General features: G+C 37.9%; 1 protein-coding gene across 3 annotated transcripts; it reads left to right on the top strand.

The window, feature by feature from the left end:
• Nucleotides 1–5,547: 5,547 nt before the first annotated feature.
• Nucleotides 5,548–7,143, top strand: LOC109179134. Of its 3 annotated transcripts, none has more exons than XR_002053836.1 (3): nt 5,548–5,926; nt 6,213–6,512; nt 6,606–7,143. XR_002053836.1 is itself a non-coding variant. In XM_019328705.1 (2 exons), the coding sequence occupies exons 1-2, from the start codon at nt 6,500–6,502 to the stop codon at nt 7,076–7,078; spliced, it is 486 nt and encodes a 161-aa protein (XP_019184250.1). In that variant the 5' UTR covers nt 6,191–6,499; the 3' UTR covers nt 7,079–7,143. The 3 variants fall into 3 exon arrangements, 1 of the variants encoding a protein (XP_019184250.1); XR_002053835.1 differs by having other exon boundaries at nt 6,205–6,512; XM_019328705.1 differs by lacking the exon at nt 5,548–5,926 and having other exon boundaries at nt 6,191–6,512.
• Nucleotides 7,144–17,487: the final 10,344 nt, after the last annotated feature.

Below are 17,487 nucleotides of genomic sequence, written 5' to 3'. Positions count from 1 at the left end.
GAGTGTCACCACTCGCATAGCCAAAACTGCGTGGAGTATATTATGTGATCATCATGAAGGGAACACGTCTGTAACACAATCCAAATTACAGATGATACAGACAGAGATTGAAAACTTGAAAATGGAAGAAGATGAAAATATCACACAATTTAGTGCTAGAGTTTTAAGCATCTTTAGAGATGCGTTTAACCTAGGCGAACCTATTCCTGAACCTAGGCTCGTCAAAAAGGTCTTACGTTCCCTACCTGAGAGATTTATGATAAAGTTTACAGCCATCCAAGAAAACAAAGATCTAGACACCTACAAACTCAGTGATCTAATGGTAAATCTTCAAACATATGAACTTGAGATACTACAAAAAGGGAAAAATAAAGACAAAGGAATTGCGTTCCAATCAAAGCAGAAAGAAAGTCCATAAATTGATACTGAAACCATAGAACAATCAATTGCTCTCCTAACAAAGAATTTCAACAAGAGTTCTCAAAAAATTCAACAAATTTAGAAACAAAAGTGCTTCAATCAATCAAGGAGACTTCCCAACTGGACAAAATCAATCTATTTCAAAAAGAAGAGACAGTTCAAATACAGAAGGAATACAGTGCTATGAGTGCAAAGGGTTTGGACACATCCAGTCAGAATGTGCTACATATCTTAAAAGAAAGAACAAGACATACATGACAACATTAAGTGATGACTCAGACAGTGAAGAAGACACCAACACCAATTTCGTAGCATTCACCGCAAATAATGAAAATAACAACGGGGAAGATATACAAGAATTACTAGAGGCATATACTCAACTACATGCCAAATGGGAACAAATCATCAAAGTAAATCTAGAACTCATGGAAGAAAATCAGTTTCTAAAAGATGAAAAAGATAGAGGAGAAAAACGGTTCAAACAAATGCTATATGTAGAGTTCTCTAGAGACAGTTGCAATGTGTTTAATCAGAATCACGAGTGTGTCATGGTGGGAAAAAGGTCTACAAACAAACGCTACACATGGGATAGTGATCTATCTTGTTTACAGACAACCATCATTCAAATACAATTATGGCACCAACGTATGGGACACATAAATTTTCATGACCAAGGAGCATTCCCCGGCTATTCATCAAACAGTGTGATCATTGATGATGTAACTCCAGCAATAACCACTGATGATGACGAAAGTCCAAGAGTTGTTGAAACAACTGTTCTAACACCTCTGACTAATGATATGCCGAATTGCAGAACAGAAACAGAACCAAATGAAGAAAAGGATAAAAGTCATTCTACTGTCTTAAAAATCATAAAAATCATTCTTTGGAAAATATCATGAGAGATCTCAATCAAGGAATAAAGACTAGAGGAAAGAAACAAGATTTCCACAAAATAAAAGGAGTATACTGCCACATCTCTAAGTTTGAATGCAAAAACACTGATAAGGCTCTAAACAGCAAACAAATATGCAAAATTAAGATCCAAGATTGGTTTGTGTAATTTGTGAAAGAAATATAGTGTTTGGGCCAAAATTGAAAAGACTAATTTAAAGAAAGCCAAAATACGGCTCAAAAACAACAAATGGTGAAAACACGGAATCAATCTAAATAAAAAATTACCTCATAGGGGATATCTCAGCATAGTGGCACTGGAATCTTCTCAAACCAAATTCGCATTGAAGACGATAACCCAACAACGATCGTCATGAACCAGACTCCCATATCTCAGGTTCAAATTTGCGATATTCAAGAATACAAAGGCTCTTCTCCAGGTAACCCAAATCCTTTTGTAGTTGACTATGGGGAATAATCCAATTGTATGTCACTCACCGTCAATTCGGGAGATAACCGTATTGTTGACCCGAATAACCTCGTGGGTCAATCAGTGTTTGCCCTAAACCATGGATGGGCAACCGATCCTCCTTCATCTGATATTTTTGAGAAATACCTCCATAAATTATTTGAAAGATGCAGAAGAGGCAAAGGTTCACGAACATGCGGAACCACAAAAAAAAATGCGAATTTGAAGAAAATTTTCAGACTACCTCCTTGGACTATGAACATCTTACAGCTAGTGTTGATGAACCCACCATTCCAAATCTCAATTCAGATCAAAGGAAAGGGAGGAGAATCGATCCTTCGAAGGGATTGATCCTAGGGCTAAAAGACTAAATGAAGAAGAGACAAGTTGGGTTCCGAAAAATCAAGTGAAAAATTCTGGGAATGAAAACTCAAGAACACGTGCCAATATTCAAAAAAAAAAAAAAGATGAAGAAAACTCTCAGCAAAAAATAAATAAATAAATAAATAAATAAACAACAGTCTTGGAATACTTTTAGCAAAAAGGGGTTGAGAAAAGAAACTCAAAAATTGTGCTCTCCTTGTGAAACTTGAACAAATGACATTTTCTGCTAAGTTTCTTTTTATTGCTATCAAGAAAACAAGAAAAGAAGTCAGGGATGATATTCTATGTTTGTGACACCCCGAAATCCAAATTCGATTAAGGGATTAATTAAATAATTAATCCTATTTCAATTTGTAATTTAATTCCTTAAATTCCTGAAATTCAATAGTCGGGGACTAGTAATTGACTAGTCAAACCCAAAGTCAAAGTTGTACCTTGAGCTTTGTGAGGAGTTCCCTTGTTTCCTTACACTTCTTCGTGTTAGTAAGGGTATTCTTGACCTTTCACCTTGATTTAGTATTGTAAGCTAACCTAGTAAGAGCACCCTCATTTCTCTCCTTACACTTTCCAAAATTCTAGCTCCACATTCTCTCTAAAAAGGTAGATAGCTTTTCTTCCAAGCCAAGATTGAAGCCTTGCCAAAACTTCAAGAGTTGTCTCCAAGATTATACCTTTCATACATTTGGGCATCTAGGAGGGTAAGATCCATGTTCATCTTGTGTTTTTAGTGTTTTCTTAGGTGTCTTTTCTTAAAGATAGAATCTTTATGATCTTTTAGTGTGTTCTTGAAGTGGGTTTGGAAGGTGAGCTTTGATAGGAGCTTGGTGAGGTGTTAAGTGAAGGTTTTTGTCTACAAGAGGTAACCCATGCTCTACAAAATCTATTTTGCTTACCTATTTGATGATTCTTGGATTCTACATGTGTTTTGCTATGAAATGTGAGTGTTTATGCATGGTCTTGTGAAAATGCATATCTAGAGCTTGTGTTTAGGGTTCTTGTATGCCATTGCTTGGCTATTCCTTTGGTTCAAGTCATTTTGTCGTATTTGGTGAGATTTGGCATGTTTTGGACTTGAATTTGAGTTTGGAGATGAAAATCCCCGAAGGGATTATTTTGTACAGGGTTACGTACCCGTGGGCAGAACGGCGGGCAGGGCGTCTACCCGCCGCCTACCCGCGGGGTACAAAGGCTTCGTGGTTTGGTACCCGCGGGCAGAACCGCGGGTAGGGGACTACCCGTGGGTCCACCCGCGGGATACAGTATATGGATGTTGGGGGATTTGTTCCCCGTGATTTTTTTGACTCGGTATTTGGTCTTTTGACTTCCCGATGTTCTTTTGTGGAACTATTTGAGTGTCTTCTTGAATCCATGTAGGTTTTGGTGTCGTGAATCGTGCTAAGTGTTCAACATTGTGTTTCGTTAAACCGTGATGAGTCTTGTGTGTTCCTCGGAACTACGTTTGGTTTATCCGTTTGATAAGCATGCTAGTTCGGTGTTTAAATGTTAGCGTGTGTGTTGTTTGTACTTTCTTAATGGTTGATGATAACTTGTGTTATTCATCGTTGTTGTTGTTGGACTGTCATCCATTCCTTGATTGAGTATGGTTTCATATCTTCGTTGTTATCCGTTGATTGATTCCTGTTGTGGTGTGACGTGTGTGTGGCTTTACCTGGATTGCACGATTAGTGGTATGGGACACTAGTCACCAAGGTATTGCAATGGTCCTCGTGGTGGCCATGACGCGATTATGGAGTTTGTGACCTGAGTGATGGGTTCACATATTTCTTGGGTGGCATGTGTTGCCGTGTGTGTGATCGGTACCCTCGTGTACTATGAAATTGGTGGTTTTATTGGTGGTTTGTTGGTGGGGGACGACGGTCCCAGGAGGGAAAAGGTTGGACTAAGAAGTACAGGGGTCCTGGAGGTAATGGTTGGAAAAAGATATAAGGTTGGGGGTAGCCATAAGGTTGGAACCGTGCATAAGGAAGGCATATCAACTCGTGATGGGTGATGTCGCGAGGGCTTGTGTAGCCGTTGTTGTGAGTTCTCTTCTTGTGACGTGTGTAGTCACAAAGGCATGTGTTGCCTTGGCATGTTTTGCCGTTTGGTGTGTCTTTATTCCGTGAGTTATGCATGTCGGGTATTAATCTATTGTGTGATGATAGATTATACCTTGGGACTTCTTGTGAGTCGTTGTTGTTCTTTGTAGTCTTGGGATGTGTTCCCGTATTCTTGTTGAGAGTGTTGAGTTTTGTGTTGACTATTACTCTTGGTTTTTGACTTATATATATGTATTCCGTTTCGCAAATGATTCTACAAATGTATATCTTACCTATGTATGATATTTCACATGTATTGGTGGGTTACCAGCATTATTCGCTGACCGGGCGTCGTCCCATGTTTTATATGCTTCTTTCAGGTGATGCTTAGACGAGTGCGCGGTTTAGTGCCTACTAGTATAGCTCCCTTTTTTTATGTTTTGTGGCCTGTGAGCCAATCTAGACTAGTATTTTGTTTTGATGGTTGTAGACTTTAAACAATGCAGATTTAGCCTGTGCGTTCACCCTTGGGTGAGCATGGCATAGCACCTCGTTTCCTTTGTTTATATATATTTCCTCTTTCAGTCTTCCGCTGTGTTTGATGTTTTGGTTTAGATATCTGCATGTTTTGAGGCTTTAAATAGCATGGTTTTAGGGGGTGTTACAATGTTCATTTAACTCATAAACAGTGATGAAGCCACAAATAGAAATTCAAGACAACACTCATCATATGAAAGAGATACATGGAATCAATTAAGGGAGAGAAGAATAGGAAATCAAGCCACTATGAGATCAAGGTTTTTTGCAAAAAATTTGACAAAGGGGGAGATTGTTGACTCAAAGTGTTTTGTCAAAGTTATGTGCAAAGAGAATTCCAACTCAATAAAGGAATACCAAGCCTAAGAAGAGTAGTTATTAATACTAGTTCTAAAGGGAATTGTTATTGAAGTTTTTCTAGTTCTAGTCTGATTAGAAATAGCTTAGTTATTCACGAATCTGTTAGGAGTAGCTACTATAAATAGGGGTTGTCCTTTATTGTAGAATTTGGCGTTTACTAACAGGAAATTTCCGAGAATTTCCTAAAATTGAAAACAGAAAATAGTGTAGGTGTTTACCATTTTCTTTTTCCATTTTCAAAATAGAGATTTGTTCTCTATTTTAAGAAGAAAAGTGAAACACGCCAAAAATTTGTTTTCAAAATGAGAACAACACGCGTGAACAGTAATAAGGCAAAAGAGACCAGTCATCGATTCCAACAAGTATCTTCTCCGAGATTTCTTTCTTTCTTCTCATGTGTTCTTCAGAGAATAATGGCAGCTTTTACTCTACCACCTACCACCCATCTACTTTCCTTCCCTCTTTCAGACCTTTACACCCACTCCTCCCTTTCCTTCTCTTTCAGACCTTCACACCGACTCCTCCATTTATTTCGTTTTCCGATCTGAGAAGTGTTGCCTGAGGAGGATCCAACCAGAGGTGCTGCCTGAGGAGGAGCCGTCCTCGCTGCCAACCTCCGGAGTCCACTGACCACCATCTACGAGAGGTGTTGCCTGAGGAAGAGTCGTCGTCGCTGCCGACCTCCGGAGTCCACCGCCACCGTCAGTCTCACAGTCCACAGACCACCCCCAAGCTCCAAGTCCACCGAGTAGTGCTACTGCCGGCCCATCCACGAATTTCCCTCTGTAATCCATCTCTCATCGCGGCGGTTCATTCATCATCGGTCAGTTCACTACTTTGATTTCTCTTTCAATGTCAACACTTGTTTGTCTATTGTGCATCGGCCGTTGATTAGCTTATGCGTATGAGTTGATTATTTCTTGTTTTTTCTAGATTTTGTTCTATTCATAAAATAGAATATATTGTTTATCCCTCAATAGGACAGCAGATTGTTCTATTCATAAAATAAAACAGATTGTTTGAAAAAGAGGCTTTCTGTACTTGTTTAAATTTCTAATTTTTGATATATGTTTTGGGATGGCTTGATTTTCTGGAATGGAGGTATATAGAGGGCATCATGCTTGGTGGTCTAGAGTTTTGGAATACTAATAAGTTGTAGAGGAAGCTCTAGAAAAAGATTCACAGCAGCTTCTGCTATGCTCTAACTCAAGCTTGGGCACCTGCATCAAAGCAAAGCACACTTCGAGGTAGAAAAGGAGGAATGTTGACCCAAAATGTAATGGCGGTTTGCTCGCATGACATGATGTTTACATTCGTGCATGCGGGTTGAGAAGGAAGTGTGAATGACTCTCGCATATTCTTAGATGCAATCTCAAAGCCTGGAAGTGATTTTCCTATGTCACCCGAAGGTAAGAGTATTCGAATAACTTATTAATTTCAATTATTTAACTTAACGTAATTTAGTACTTCTTTTAAGTATATTATTTTTGTCAATTAAATAGGTTATTACTACGTTGTTGATGGTGGTTATCCAAATGCACCCGATTTTTTAGCACCATACGGTCCATACCGCGGGGAGAGCTACCACTTGAATGACTTTCGTGGGCAAGGACGGATACGAAATAAGCAAGCCCTATTTAATTATCGACACTCATCTTTGCGGAATGTGATTGAGCGGTGTTTTGGACTTTTAAAGGCAAGATTCCCAATTCTAAAGTCCATTAATGGTTACCCATTGATTAGGCAAAGACAAATTCCTCTTGCATGTTGTGCATTACATAATTTCATTCGGTTGGAAGATAGGGATGATCAATTAGGTATGATGTACGGAACGCAAGACATGGTTTTGGATGATGGTGGAAGTAGTAGTGGTGGCGGCAATGATACCATACAATTAGATATGAGTCAACAAGACCAAATGCTACAATTGCGTGAGGACATCACAAATGCACTCTGGGCAAATTATAATCATTGATGGTGTAATCAATTTTATTTGTAATGTTTTGTAATCACATCTCGTCACGAACAACTTATTTTAAATTATTGCATGCAATTAATATGTTTTCTAATGACATTTTAGTTTGTCACAAAATAACTTATAAATATATGTATGTAGTATATTTTTAATTTAGTAAATGGAGAATATGATTTCGAAAATAAGTACAGGTAAACAAGTTTTCAACTTCAGTTTTCGAAAACAGGGAATTGAAAACAGAGAATTGAAAACAGAGAATAGAAAACAGAGAAATGAAAACAGAGAATTATTTTCTGTTAGTAAACGGGCCCTAAGCTTTCAAGATCTAATTGTGAGGTACAAGAGTCATTGAGAAGAGATACCCAAATCCCCTTGAAAAGTAATACATGTGTTTAGGTCTGAATAGTCCGATAAGAAAGATCGTTCTATTGTGTAATCTCCGGTTCCAAACAGTGTACTTTAAATATTAAACTTTTAGTGGATTTAGGCAAATTCTCAAATTGAGAAGTGTCTCGCAGATTAGGGTTGTTTGCCCGAACTACGTTACAAATCATTTGTGTGCGTTACAGATCATTTGTGTTACAAATGTTAGCTTCAACGTCATTGTGTGCTGCGCTTATATATATTTCAATAACTATACAAGCATGTGCACATATACCAGCATAATTACTGCAGCAATGAAAGAGACAAGCATAAGACTTTGCAACCATATAATATTTTCATCGGCTTCAATTCGTTCTATTCAATTAAGTGTATTAAAATTAAATAAAATTAAACTATGCACCATAATCTATAAATCAAGGTACCTTAAATGAATGCAGCAGATCGATGATATTCTCTTACGCAAAGAAAAGGGCGAGGTGAAAGACTTTGCAACCATACTTCCTCGTTAGGCTTAAGAGAATGCCAATTTTCACCTCCAGAGAACGTCGCAAATAAAGATCAGAGCTGGAAAACCTTCCATCCTTACTTCCAGGCACAGAAACACTTGCAACAAAGAAAATTAGCAAAAAAGACACATAAATACAAATCCATTGTCCATGGAAAAAACACAGTTAAGAAGACATAACTCACCATTGAATCATAGGAATCTTTTGTGAGATTAAGATTTTGATGGTAGGGTGAGAAAACTGTCCATTTAAATTTCAGGTCAACTAAAAAATTAAAGGAAAAGAAACATGGCATCAGTTTAAATAACAGATCAAAACTGTAATATTTGTAGACTTCACATATAACTCCACTGGCATGGCAAGGAGACAAAAGTTTTCTAATGCAAATAAATAATTTAAACAATATAAAATTAAAAATTAAAAATAGTGAAAAAAAAAATTGATTATAACTTTGGCCTTCAAGTGCATATTTTTGTGCCTTCAAGTACATGTTTTTGTGCTTTCAAGTGTATAATTTTTGTTAATTACAAGTGTAATTTTTTTTAAAGAGCAGTAAATATGGACGAAGTTAATTGCTGAAATTTGTGCACTCGGGACGAAATATTTGTGCGCATTTTTCACCTGCAAACACCTTTGGGTTTGTGCAGTGTCATACGTTCAAGAAGCGCATCTATAGCAATCAAGATTAGATATTGATCCCGAGTTTGTAAGCCAACGTCAAGCTAATTGCCCTCAGAATGGGGGTGATTCCAACTTGCAAGCTTCTCTTGATCCAACCCCAACACTTTTCGACCCTAAATACTTCAAGAATTTGATGACAAAAAAGGGGCTATATATTAGAGTCCGACCAAGCACTTTTCAGTGGTGATCAAACCGATTATCTTGTCAAATCATATACTAAAAATATTGGTATATTTTAGCAAGACTTTGTCAACTATATGGTTAAAATGGAAGATATTAAGCCATCATATACTAAAAATATTGGTATATTTTAGCAAGACTTTGTCAACTATATGGTTAAAATGGAAGATATTAAGCCATTCACGGGAGATAAAGGTCAAATTCGAGTAGATTTTAGAAGGGTGAATTAAGAAATTGTAATTAATTTTTTTTTTTTTGTATGTGCTTTACTTTTACTAATTATTTTATTATTCTTTTATTTGTAAATTGATAAAAGTGTTTATAGATGTAAAAGAAAAACATATATTATTACCAAGACAAATTCAATTTACGCATTGTGCAAAAAAAAAAAAAAAAAAAAAAAATATTTAAATGTTTCTCAAGTAGTTGCATGCAGTATGAGAATAAAATCAATCATTCGTATCTTTCTTACGGGGTGTATTCAATCATGAATTTCATAGAGTTTTAAAGACTTTTATGAACTTTAAAAGTTTGGAGGTATTCAATTCAAACTTTTAGAGAGCCTTTAAAAGTCAAGGGGTATTCAATCAAGATTTTTAAAGCGTCTTTAAAAGTCGTGTGGCATTCAATTAAGACTTTTAGAGAGTCTTTAAAAGTCCCGTGGTATTCAAAAAGTTATGAACTTTTGTAAACTTTTTAATTTTAAGACTTCTGTACACTTTTTCATCTCAAATATAAATAGTTGAAATCCAACCATCAACCCCCAGATTTCAAAATTTTCTTTCTAACAACTTTGAATTCTTTTTCTCTCTATTTAAACTCTATTTTTTCTCCCAATTTAAACTTTATAAACCTACCTAAATTTAATAAAATTATTTTTTTCTTCATTATCCTATATTTTCCTCATACCTAAACTCTACCAATTTTTCTCTCTCCTAAACTTTACAATTTCCTCTAAAAATTTGAAATAATATTATTTTTACTTCAATATTGCTTGTTTATATTGATTTTTATTTTTTCTATAATTTTTTTAACCCTAATTTTCTCTAATTCTCCCTAAATACATGAACAAAGCAAATTTTTCATCATTAAATTTTATAGTATATGTTTCATAATATTCATATAAATATTTATATATTTTGACTTTTATTCTTTTTATATTTATATTCGTAATATATATTTTTTCTTTTTTTTAACAAGTTACTACGAATAACGAACTACTGTTCGCAACAACAATTTGGGATTGCAAACAGTAACACCTTGTTGTTGTTCGCAGTCTCAAATTGCTATTACAAATAATAATTATTTGCGTGATGCCTAGCAATATATCAAGTATAATATATATATATATATATATATATATATATATATATATATATATATATATATATATTATAAACATTAGATTTTTATTTTTTATTATTTTATGCAACTTGCAATTATATTTTTAAATATTTTATTTGATCAATTCTTCTATTATAAATTTTATTATTCAATATTGTTATGAATTTCTAATGAAATAATTTTTTATGTTTATTAATACTATATATAAGTAATTAGCATATAAGTCTCAACATACTATGGATAAAAATAATAATGTTGAGAATGCGGATGTGGGTGAAGAACTACATAATAAGAAAATTTTATGATATATTATAAATGTTTTGTAAGAAAAGTATAAATGATAAGAATCAAAATCATTGAAAGTTTGTAAGGATGTATTCAATTTAGAATTTCAATGACTTTTGTAGACTTTTTAAAATAAAAAGTTGATAAAAGTCTATGAATGTTTTTTATATAGACTTTTATAGAGTCTTATAAAGTTTTTTGAACGACTCTATGAAAGTCAATCAAAGTTTATTAAAATCTATCATTTTAAAAGTCTTTAAAACTCTACTAAAATCATGATTGAATACACCCCCTTAGTCTCAATCTATTGATTTCAAATGATCGAGGGATTCCACAGTACAAATTTCGTTGTGAAAAGTTTGGTGTTACTAAAGATAATGTAGAATTCATAAAATAAATGCAATTTATATAGAATCTTGTAATAAGCTGGTCAATGGCGGGTCAGTCCAAGCCCGCCTAAGTCTGCTTATTTGACACCTTTACAGGATCTTAGAAATTTGTAATCAAAAGTAATAGTAGTTTAATTTATAGAAAATGATCATTTTACGCAAATTATATACAGACTAAGGGCATTCAAAAAAAAAAAATATACAGACTAAGGTTTTCATCAATGCAAGGCCTATAGCTCAAATCACACAAATGTCCATGCACATTATTATTCACCTATGAAGGAACACTAAATAGAGCATTTGAATTATTTTGAATCAAATAGAAATGTTAGGAATATAATGTTATTTAGATTTTATGATGGTTAGGAAAAGCGTATTTAGATTTTGTTAAGTCTAAGTGTAATCTAGGATAAAGTGTTCTACACCCCCACCCCCCCCCCCCCCCCCTCCTAATTTTTGTAATTATTTTGTGTATGTGTGATGAAGAGTATTTTTGCTTAAGGTAAGTAATTGTCATTCTCTAAGAAAGATCATTTCATACAATATAGGAATAGACTAATAAAAGTAACATTTAAAACGAATAGCAATTGGAACAAATAATAACAAATAATAGATCATAGAAAAAGTAGAGGATAATAGAAGTTTAGACTAGGCTCAAGTAATGTGACCAACCCATCCAAGAAAAAGAATGAGAGTTAAATGACTTGAAAACGGATGTCATCGAACAGGAGGAACGCCTTTCTCAAGGTCATCATTCTACTCCCTTAGGACACACACGGACATTCTCATGACTCATGAGTACCTAAGTGGCATTTAATTCATCTTGTGAGTCTTCCTTCATGACGTGATTTAGGAACATGATGCGTAGTATATTTACAAACAAATAATTCTCGGAGTACGAGTTATCGATCCACAGGGAAGTGGTTGTATCAAGCACTAGTTACTAACTTATTCATTAGAGCTAATCCTAACAATTACTTAGATGATTGATTGGCATAAAATAAATAAAATAAAACAGAGGTTCAGGATTTTGAAAACAATTAGAGAGAAGTTGAGATTCATGGGATTCAAGTATTTAATCACCTAGTGCCAATTATCGTTTGCAATATTTAGTTTGGAATTAAGATTTGTATGGGAATGCAAAGTGGAATCGAATTACTCCCGTAATCTCTATTCCTAGTGAATTTCCACTCCCATGGCTTAAACACCCAATAAGATCAAAGATCAGCATTCAATTATTCCTAATTACTACCATCTCCCGATGAGCAATAATCTAGAATAAACTTCCCCTAATAAGTTCCCCTTTTGTAACACCCCGTGTTACGGCCTTCAATCCCGGATTAATTATTTAATTAATCCCGTTAATAATAATTAAATATGATTTAATTATGTTAGGGTTACCTTTAATTAATTAGTGAGGTCCACCATGAACCGTGGACCCTTGCCCGAATAAGAGTCTTAAGCCTATTAGGAATAAAGGAAGTAGGCCTTTTACTATTCAGATTAGGATTAGGATTCTCTTTAATTAATATGGTCCACTATGGACCATGGACCCTTATCCCTAAAACAAGCCCTAGCCCTATAAGGAATAGAATTAGTAAACCCATACCATTCAGGCCCTAACTAGGAGTCTTAAATATATAAATAGGGAACTTAGGAGGCACCTAGAATCCCCACCACATTAATCTCTCACCACCCAAAGAGTTCCAAGAATTCCCCTAGGAGAAATCAAGAAATCAAGAAAGCTTAAAGAAAGATCCTTCATAGCCAAGGAATTAATTAAGGCTAAGAGGTAACCCATGTCTCAACAAAACCTATTTTCATAGTTATGATTTCCCCTTAGGGTTTCCCCATATTATTGTGTATTAATGATTGGTGATGATTATTATTAATGATTGATATAATGATTCCGTAGGAATCTTGATAATCTTGATATTGGGAGATTCTTGATAATTATGGTGTTCTTGGTAATTATATGGAGTTCTTGATGATTATGTGTTGTTCTTGATAATTATGTGATGCTCTTGATGTTTATGTGTTATTCTTACCGAATCTTGCAATTAGAAGACGAACCGTATACTTGTTGATATAAAAGTGATTAGAACTCTAGGTTGTATCGTATGATCTTATTCTTGGATTATCGGGTGGGGAAATCGCATGTTTGGGTGTTGATTATATTTAGAAAAGCATGATAGGCTATGTGTCGTTCGTTTCTCGTAATTGATCCGTTAATTGTCTACGTGTTGTCGTTAATTGCGTGGTAAAGTGTCTAAGCATGGTTTCGGGTTCCACAACGGTTCCCGGGGCGCAATTGATGAAAAAGAGTCAGTGGGGGGTAGGTGGGGGGGTAGGGGACCCGCCACCTACCCACGGCCAAGAATTACCGCCTGGCAGCGGGTGGCCGGCGGGCGGGCAGCTGCCCGCCGGCGACCCGCTGCCCGGAACAGTAAAACCGGCGGGCAGCCGGCGGGTGGCCCACCACCCACCGGCTACCCGCTGGAAATTCGTCCCACTTGGGACCCCGGCTTTCCCGTTTAACGTTCCCCGTGGTGTCCCAACGGACTCCGTTTATCGTGCCTATGTCTAGATTGAAATTTCGGGTACCGTTCGTAGGTTTATGAGTCTATTATATTGCATGCTAGTTGAATTGGTATCCCGTTGACCTAGGTGGAAGAAGTATGAACCCCTTAGGACTATTCTTAGTACGTGATGGATCACGCATAGGTTTTGTTATACGTTTTCTCCCCCTTCCTAATGTGTAATGTGGGTTGCATGTGCTTGCTATGTGGTATGTGTGTGTGTTACCCCAATTCAGTTGCGATCGGATTGGTTATCCTGAGCTGCGGTTCAGAAGCTGGCTGCGGTCAGATTGATACTCTTGGGCTGCGGTCCACCGTTTGGTTGCGATCAAACGTTTCTATACGAGCTGCGGTTCGTCCTTTTTCCTGGCTGCGGTCAGATGACATTCTCTTGGGCTGCGGTCCACCGTTTGGTTGCGATCAAACGTTTCTATACGAGCTGCGGTTCGTCCTTTTTCCTGGCTGCGGTCAGATGACATTCTCTTGGGCGGCGGTCCACGGTTTGGTTGCGATCAAACACTATGATGAGCTGCGGTTCATCGGTCGGTTGCGATCGACCCCTCCGTGTTGCGATACGGGGCAGGGTGCTGCGGGGCCGTGTCAGAGCTATATGCGCTGACCCTCATGTATGGGCATGCGATTGGTCCTGTGGCGCCAACAAAGTGTGTTATGTGTTGTGACATGGACGAATTGTGATTACGAGTGTCTTGGGGGATGTGACTATGGGATTTATATTGGGGATTGTTCATGTTGGATTATGATCATTGTTTATGCTTTGCCTTATCTGCCTTATCTGTTGTGAACTGCATATGCTCGTTATAACTGTTGCTTGTGTCTGGCCTTATCTGTCGAGTCATTCCCGGTTTTAAAGCTAGAGTTCGTAGGATATATCTTCATGCTCAAAATGGTTTTCGTATATCTATATATATCTCTATATGTATTGTATTTCAACGCGTTGGAGTGGGTTACCAGCATCTCTCGCTGAACAGATATATTTGGCTTTCAGGCACAGAAGATTAAGTCACTGGAGTGCGCTAGAACTTAGAAGTAGATAGTTTCCCTTTTGGCCTGCGTGCCACGTTTACGTATTTACGCTTTGAGGATATTAGTTAGTTAGCCTGTGCACTTGGGTTCTCTAGCCCAGGTGTGGCATAACACCCCGAACGCTTGTATTTATATCTTGGGATTTAATAATATTCTACCTTTATTATAAGTTTTAAATGTCTTGAAAATCTGGGTTGTTACAGTTGGTATCAGAGCCTAAGTTTAACCCTAGGATAAGACTCTTAAGACCGGACTTTAGGACACTAGGCTTGAACTCTAGGTACTTAAGAACATAGGATTCAGGAATCTTAGGACGCGTAGTGAGATTGTGAAACCTACACATAACCTCCCCTCACTTCATCCCTCTCTAACTTAAAGGAACCTCCCCCTACGCTTACCACGCCAGGTAAGGGGGAGAATAGATAAGTTTACTTCCACAACTAGGTAACGTACACTTACCCGATAAATCGCCTCGTCCTAACTCCCGTCAAAGGACTTGACAAGGACCGTGACCAAAGAAAAGGAAGATTTGGATGACTACTAAGGAGAGGCGGTGAAAAGACGTTGCATCAAGACGTCAGGACTGCTAAAAGGGACGGACTGCAATACTCACCAACCCAGGGTTAACCACGATAACTCCCGATTCAGACAAATGGCATGCACCTTCCGACAAGTTGCTTTATCTCGGCAAACCCAGGTTGCGGCTACAACAAACAGGAAAGAGAACTAGAACACTGATTAAAGTAGCGGATGAACGACACCATTAGTCGAATCCTTGGGTGCAAGGTAAGTATATCGCGACACCTTGCGACCCCACCACCCCAGTTTAAAATATCATCCGCCCTGAAACCCCAGCATCTTGATACCCCTATTTGTTGAAAACTCCCACCCCGAATCCTTAATTACCGTAAGAGCAAATTCACAACCGTCATGACCTTGCTCACCCCTTGTTGCACCTAACGCAAACCCTCGGAAACCCTAAATTGATATGAGCATTGGAATCATCGCCCTTACTCTAAGTTCATATCTCCACTCCTTTTGGAAACCCTGCTAAAAATCGTAGAGCAGCATAAATCCCTTACCCTGCCCAGGGGCGTGAAGAACCGACATTCATTAATCCAATATTAGAATAAGTTGTTAGATAGGAACCGGCGAAGTAGGTGGAAGTTACGAATACGTATCATCCCACCCTTGCACAAAAACCGTGAAGGCGTTACGAGAAACCATAGCCGGTACGTACGCCACCGAAGAACGCCATGCGTTGACAAGAGCAGGCAAACAAATACGTTCAAAGTGTCAGGGGCCCTCGCTACAGAAAACATCGTCAAATAGGTGCAACAGACCGAACCTCAAAGAAGACATAAAGCCTTGCTAAGAATTTCATCCACCAAGGAAGGGATGAAACCCAATAGAAAAAGAAAGACCAACCCGAAACCCCCTTGACCCTTAAGAACCCTCGGCAAGGATTAGGAGTCAAGACCTAGGGATTTGACCCACTAACCGACTGGGTCCAAACTCCTGAACATCCGAGGGGAACATGCACGGAAACCATCACAAGAATTCCCTTGGAAGCCATAGAGACGAAGGGGACTTCGACACGGGAAGAGAAGATCAAACGAAAATCTTAGAATCAAACGAAGCCAAGGAAAAGGGATCACCAGTTCGGCTGTACACCACAACCATGCCCCAAACAGACATAATCACTCGAAGCCAAGAGTCCTTAGCCCCTTTCCCTCCACTTGCCAACCAAGTACCATTTCGTTAAAGAATCCGTCCTATCACTCCAAACCTCGCTCTTGATCCCTCATTACAAACAACCCCGTACAAGGTAGCAACCTTCCTTCCTGTATTACGACCTTGGAAACATCGACCCTATCCGTCCCTCGACTTTGAAACCTAACCCTTGCACTTCTTACATCCCTTTAACCCAGACCAAGAAAACATAGATATATATATATATATATATATATATATATATATATATATATATATGTATATCTACATCTAGAACTCGTGCTTAAGGATCAATAAACATTGTACGATGGGTCATCCTATGTATCCAAGTCCCTTTTATTGTGCACAAGGGCATGTGACTTGTCAGGACATGAATCTGTGCATTTTTGGGGTCTTTCCCGAAGGAATTGACTCTTCCTAGTCACTTTCCCGCGGGTCCCCAACGGGTCCTTGACGGGACCTTGGCGGGTCCTTGGCAAGAGCTTGGCAGGCGGACGACCGCCCACCTCGCGCCCACTGGTACAATGTGCTGATTTCTTAACCCCTCATTTTATTGATTTGTGGCGCACTTGTGTGCCTCGATTGATGAATGTGAGTCTTGGGTAAAGAACCATGGACTACCCAAGCATAGTATCCTACGTAAAAGACCTTGACGCACGAGGCACCATCGGGAAATCACAATCAATTACATTGCACGAGTAATTGAAGTTGGATCCTACGATGCAACCGACTAGGGATGTTGGCGTAAAGGATTGCGCAAACCAAGGAGGCGAGTTGGGAACTCGTGCAAAGAACCCACGAAAACCTTAAAAGTCAAAATGCTAAGGATGGACCGGGACTCCTCCAAACCATAGACATCGTTCGAGCAAATCAGAGGACTCCTTACAAGTTGTATGGAATCAAGAACTACGTAGTCCATGGTGCTAAGCAAAAGGGTGAAGAGCACATTCGCGCCAAGACTTTAAGGGTCATTAAGGACCCACGAGGAAATGAGATGACTCGTAAAGTCACCGAGTCATCCCACAACGAGATTTCGTAACCGACTGTGCTTTAAAAAGAAAAAGGGCACACAAGGACACCTTTATCATTAAAAGTAACACAAAAGGGCACAACAATGCCGAACCTCGGGTAAGACATGAAGTCTTACTAAGAATTTCATCCACTAAAGAGGAGATGAAATTCAATAAGAAGAGAAATTCAACCCAAAGTCCATCGATTCCCAAGAGACCTTGGGAAGAATTTGGGAAGGGCGCCCTAAGAGATTGGCTTAGTTGACCCAACTT

The sequence above is a fragment of the Ipomoea nil genome, unplaced genomic scaffold (genome assembly GCF_001879475.1).
Source record: "Ipomoea nil cultivar Tokyo-kokei standard unplaced genomic scaffold, Asagao_1.1 scaffold0878, whole genome shotgun sequence".
Taxonomy (NCBI): Eukaryota; Viridiplantae; Streptophyta; class Magnoliopsida; order Solanales; family Convolvulaceae; genus Ipomoea; species Ipomoea nil.
The sequence above is the reverse complement of the archived record's forward strand: the minus strand, read 5'-3'. Positions and strand labels throughout refer to the sequence as shown.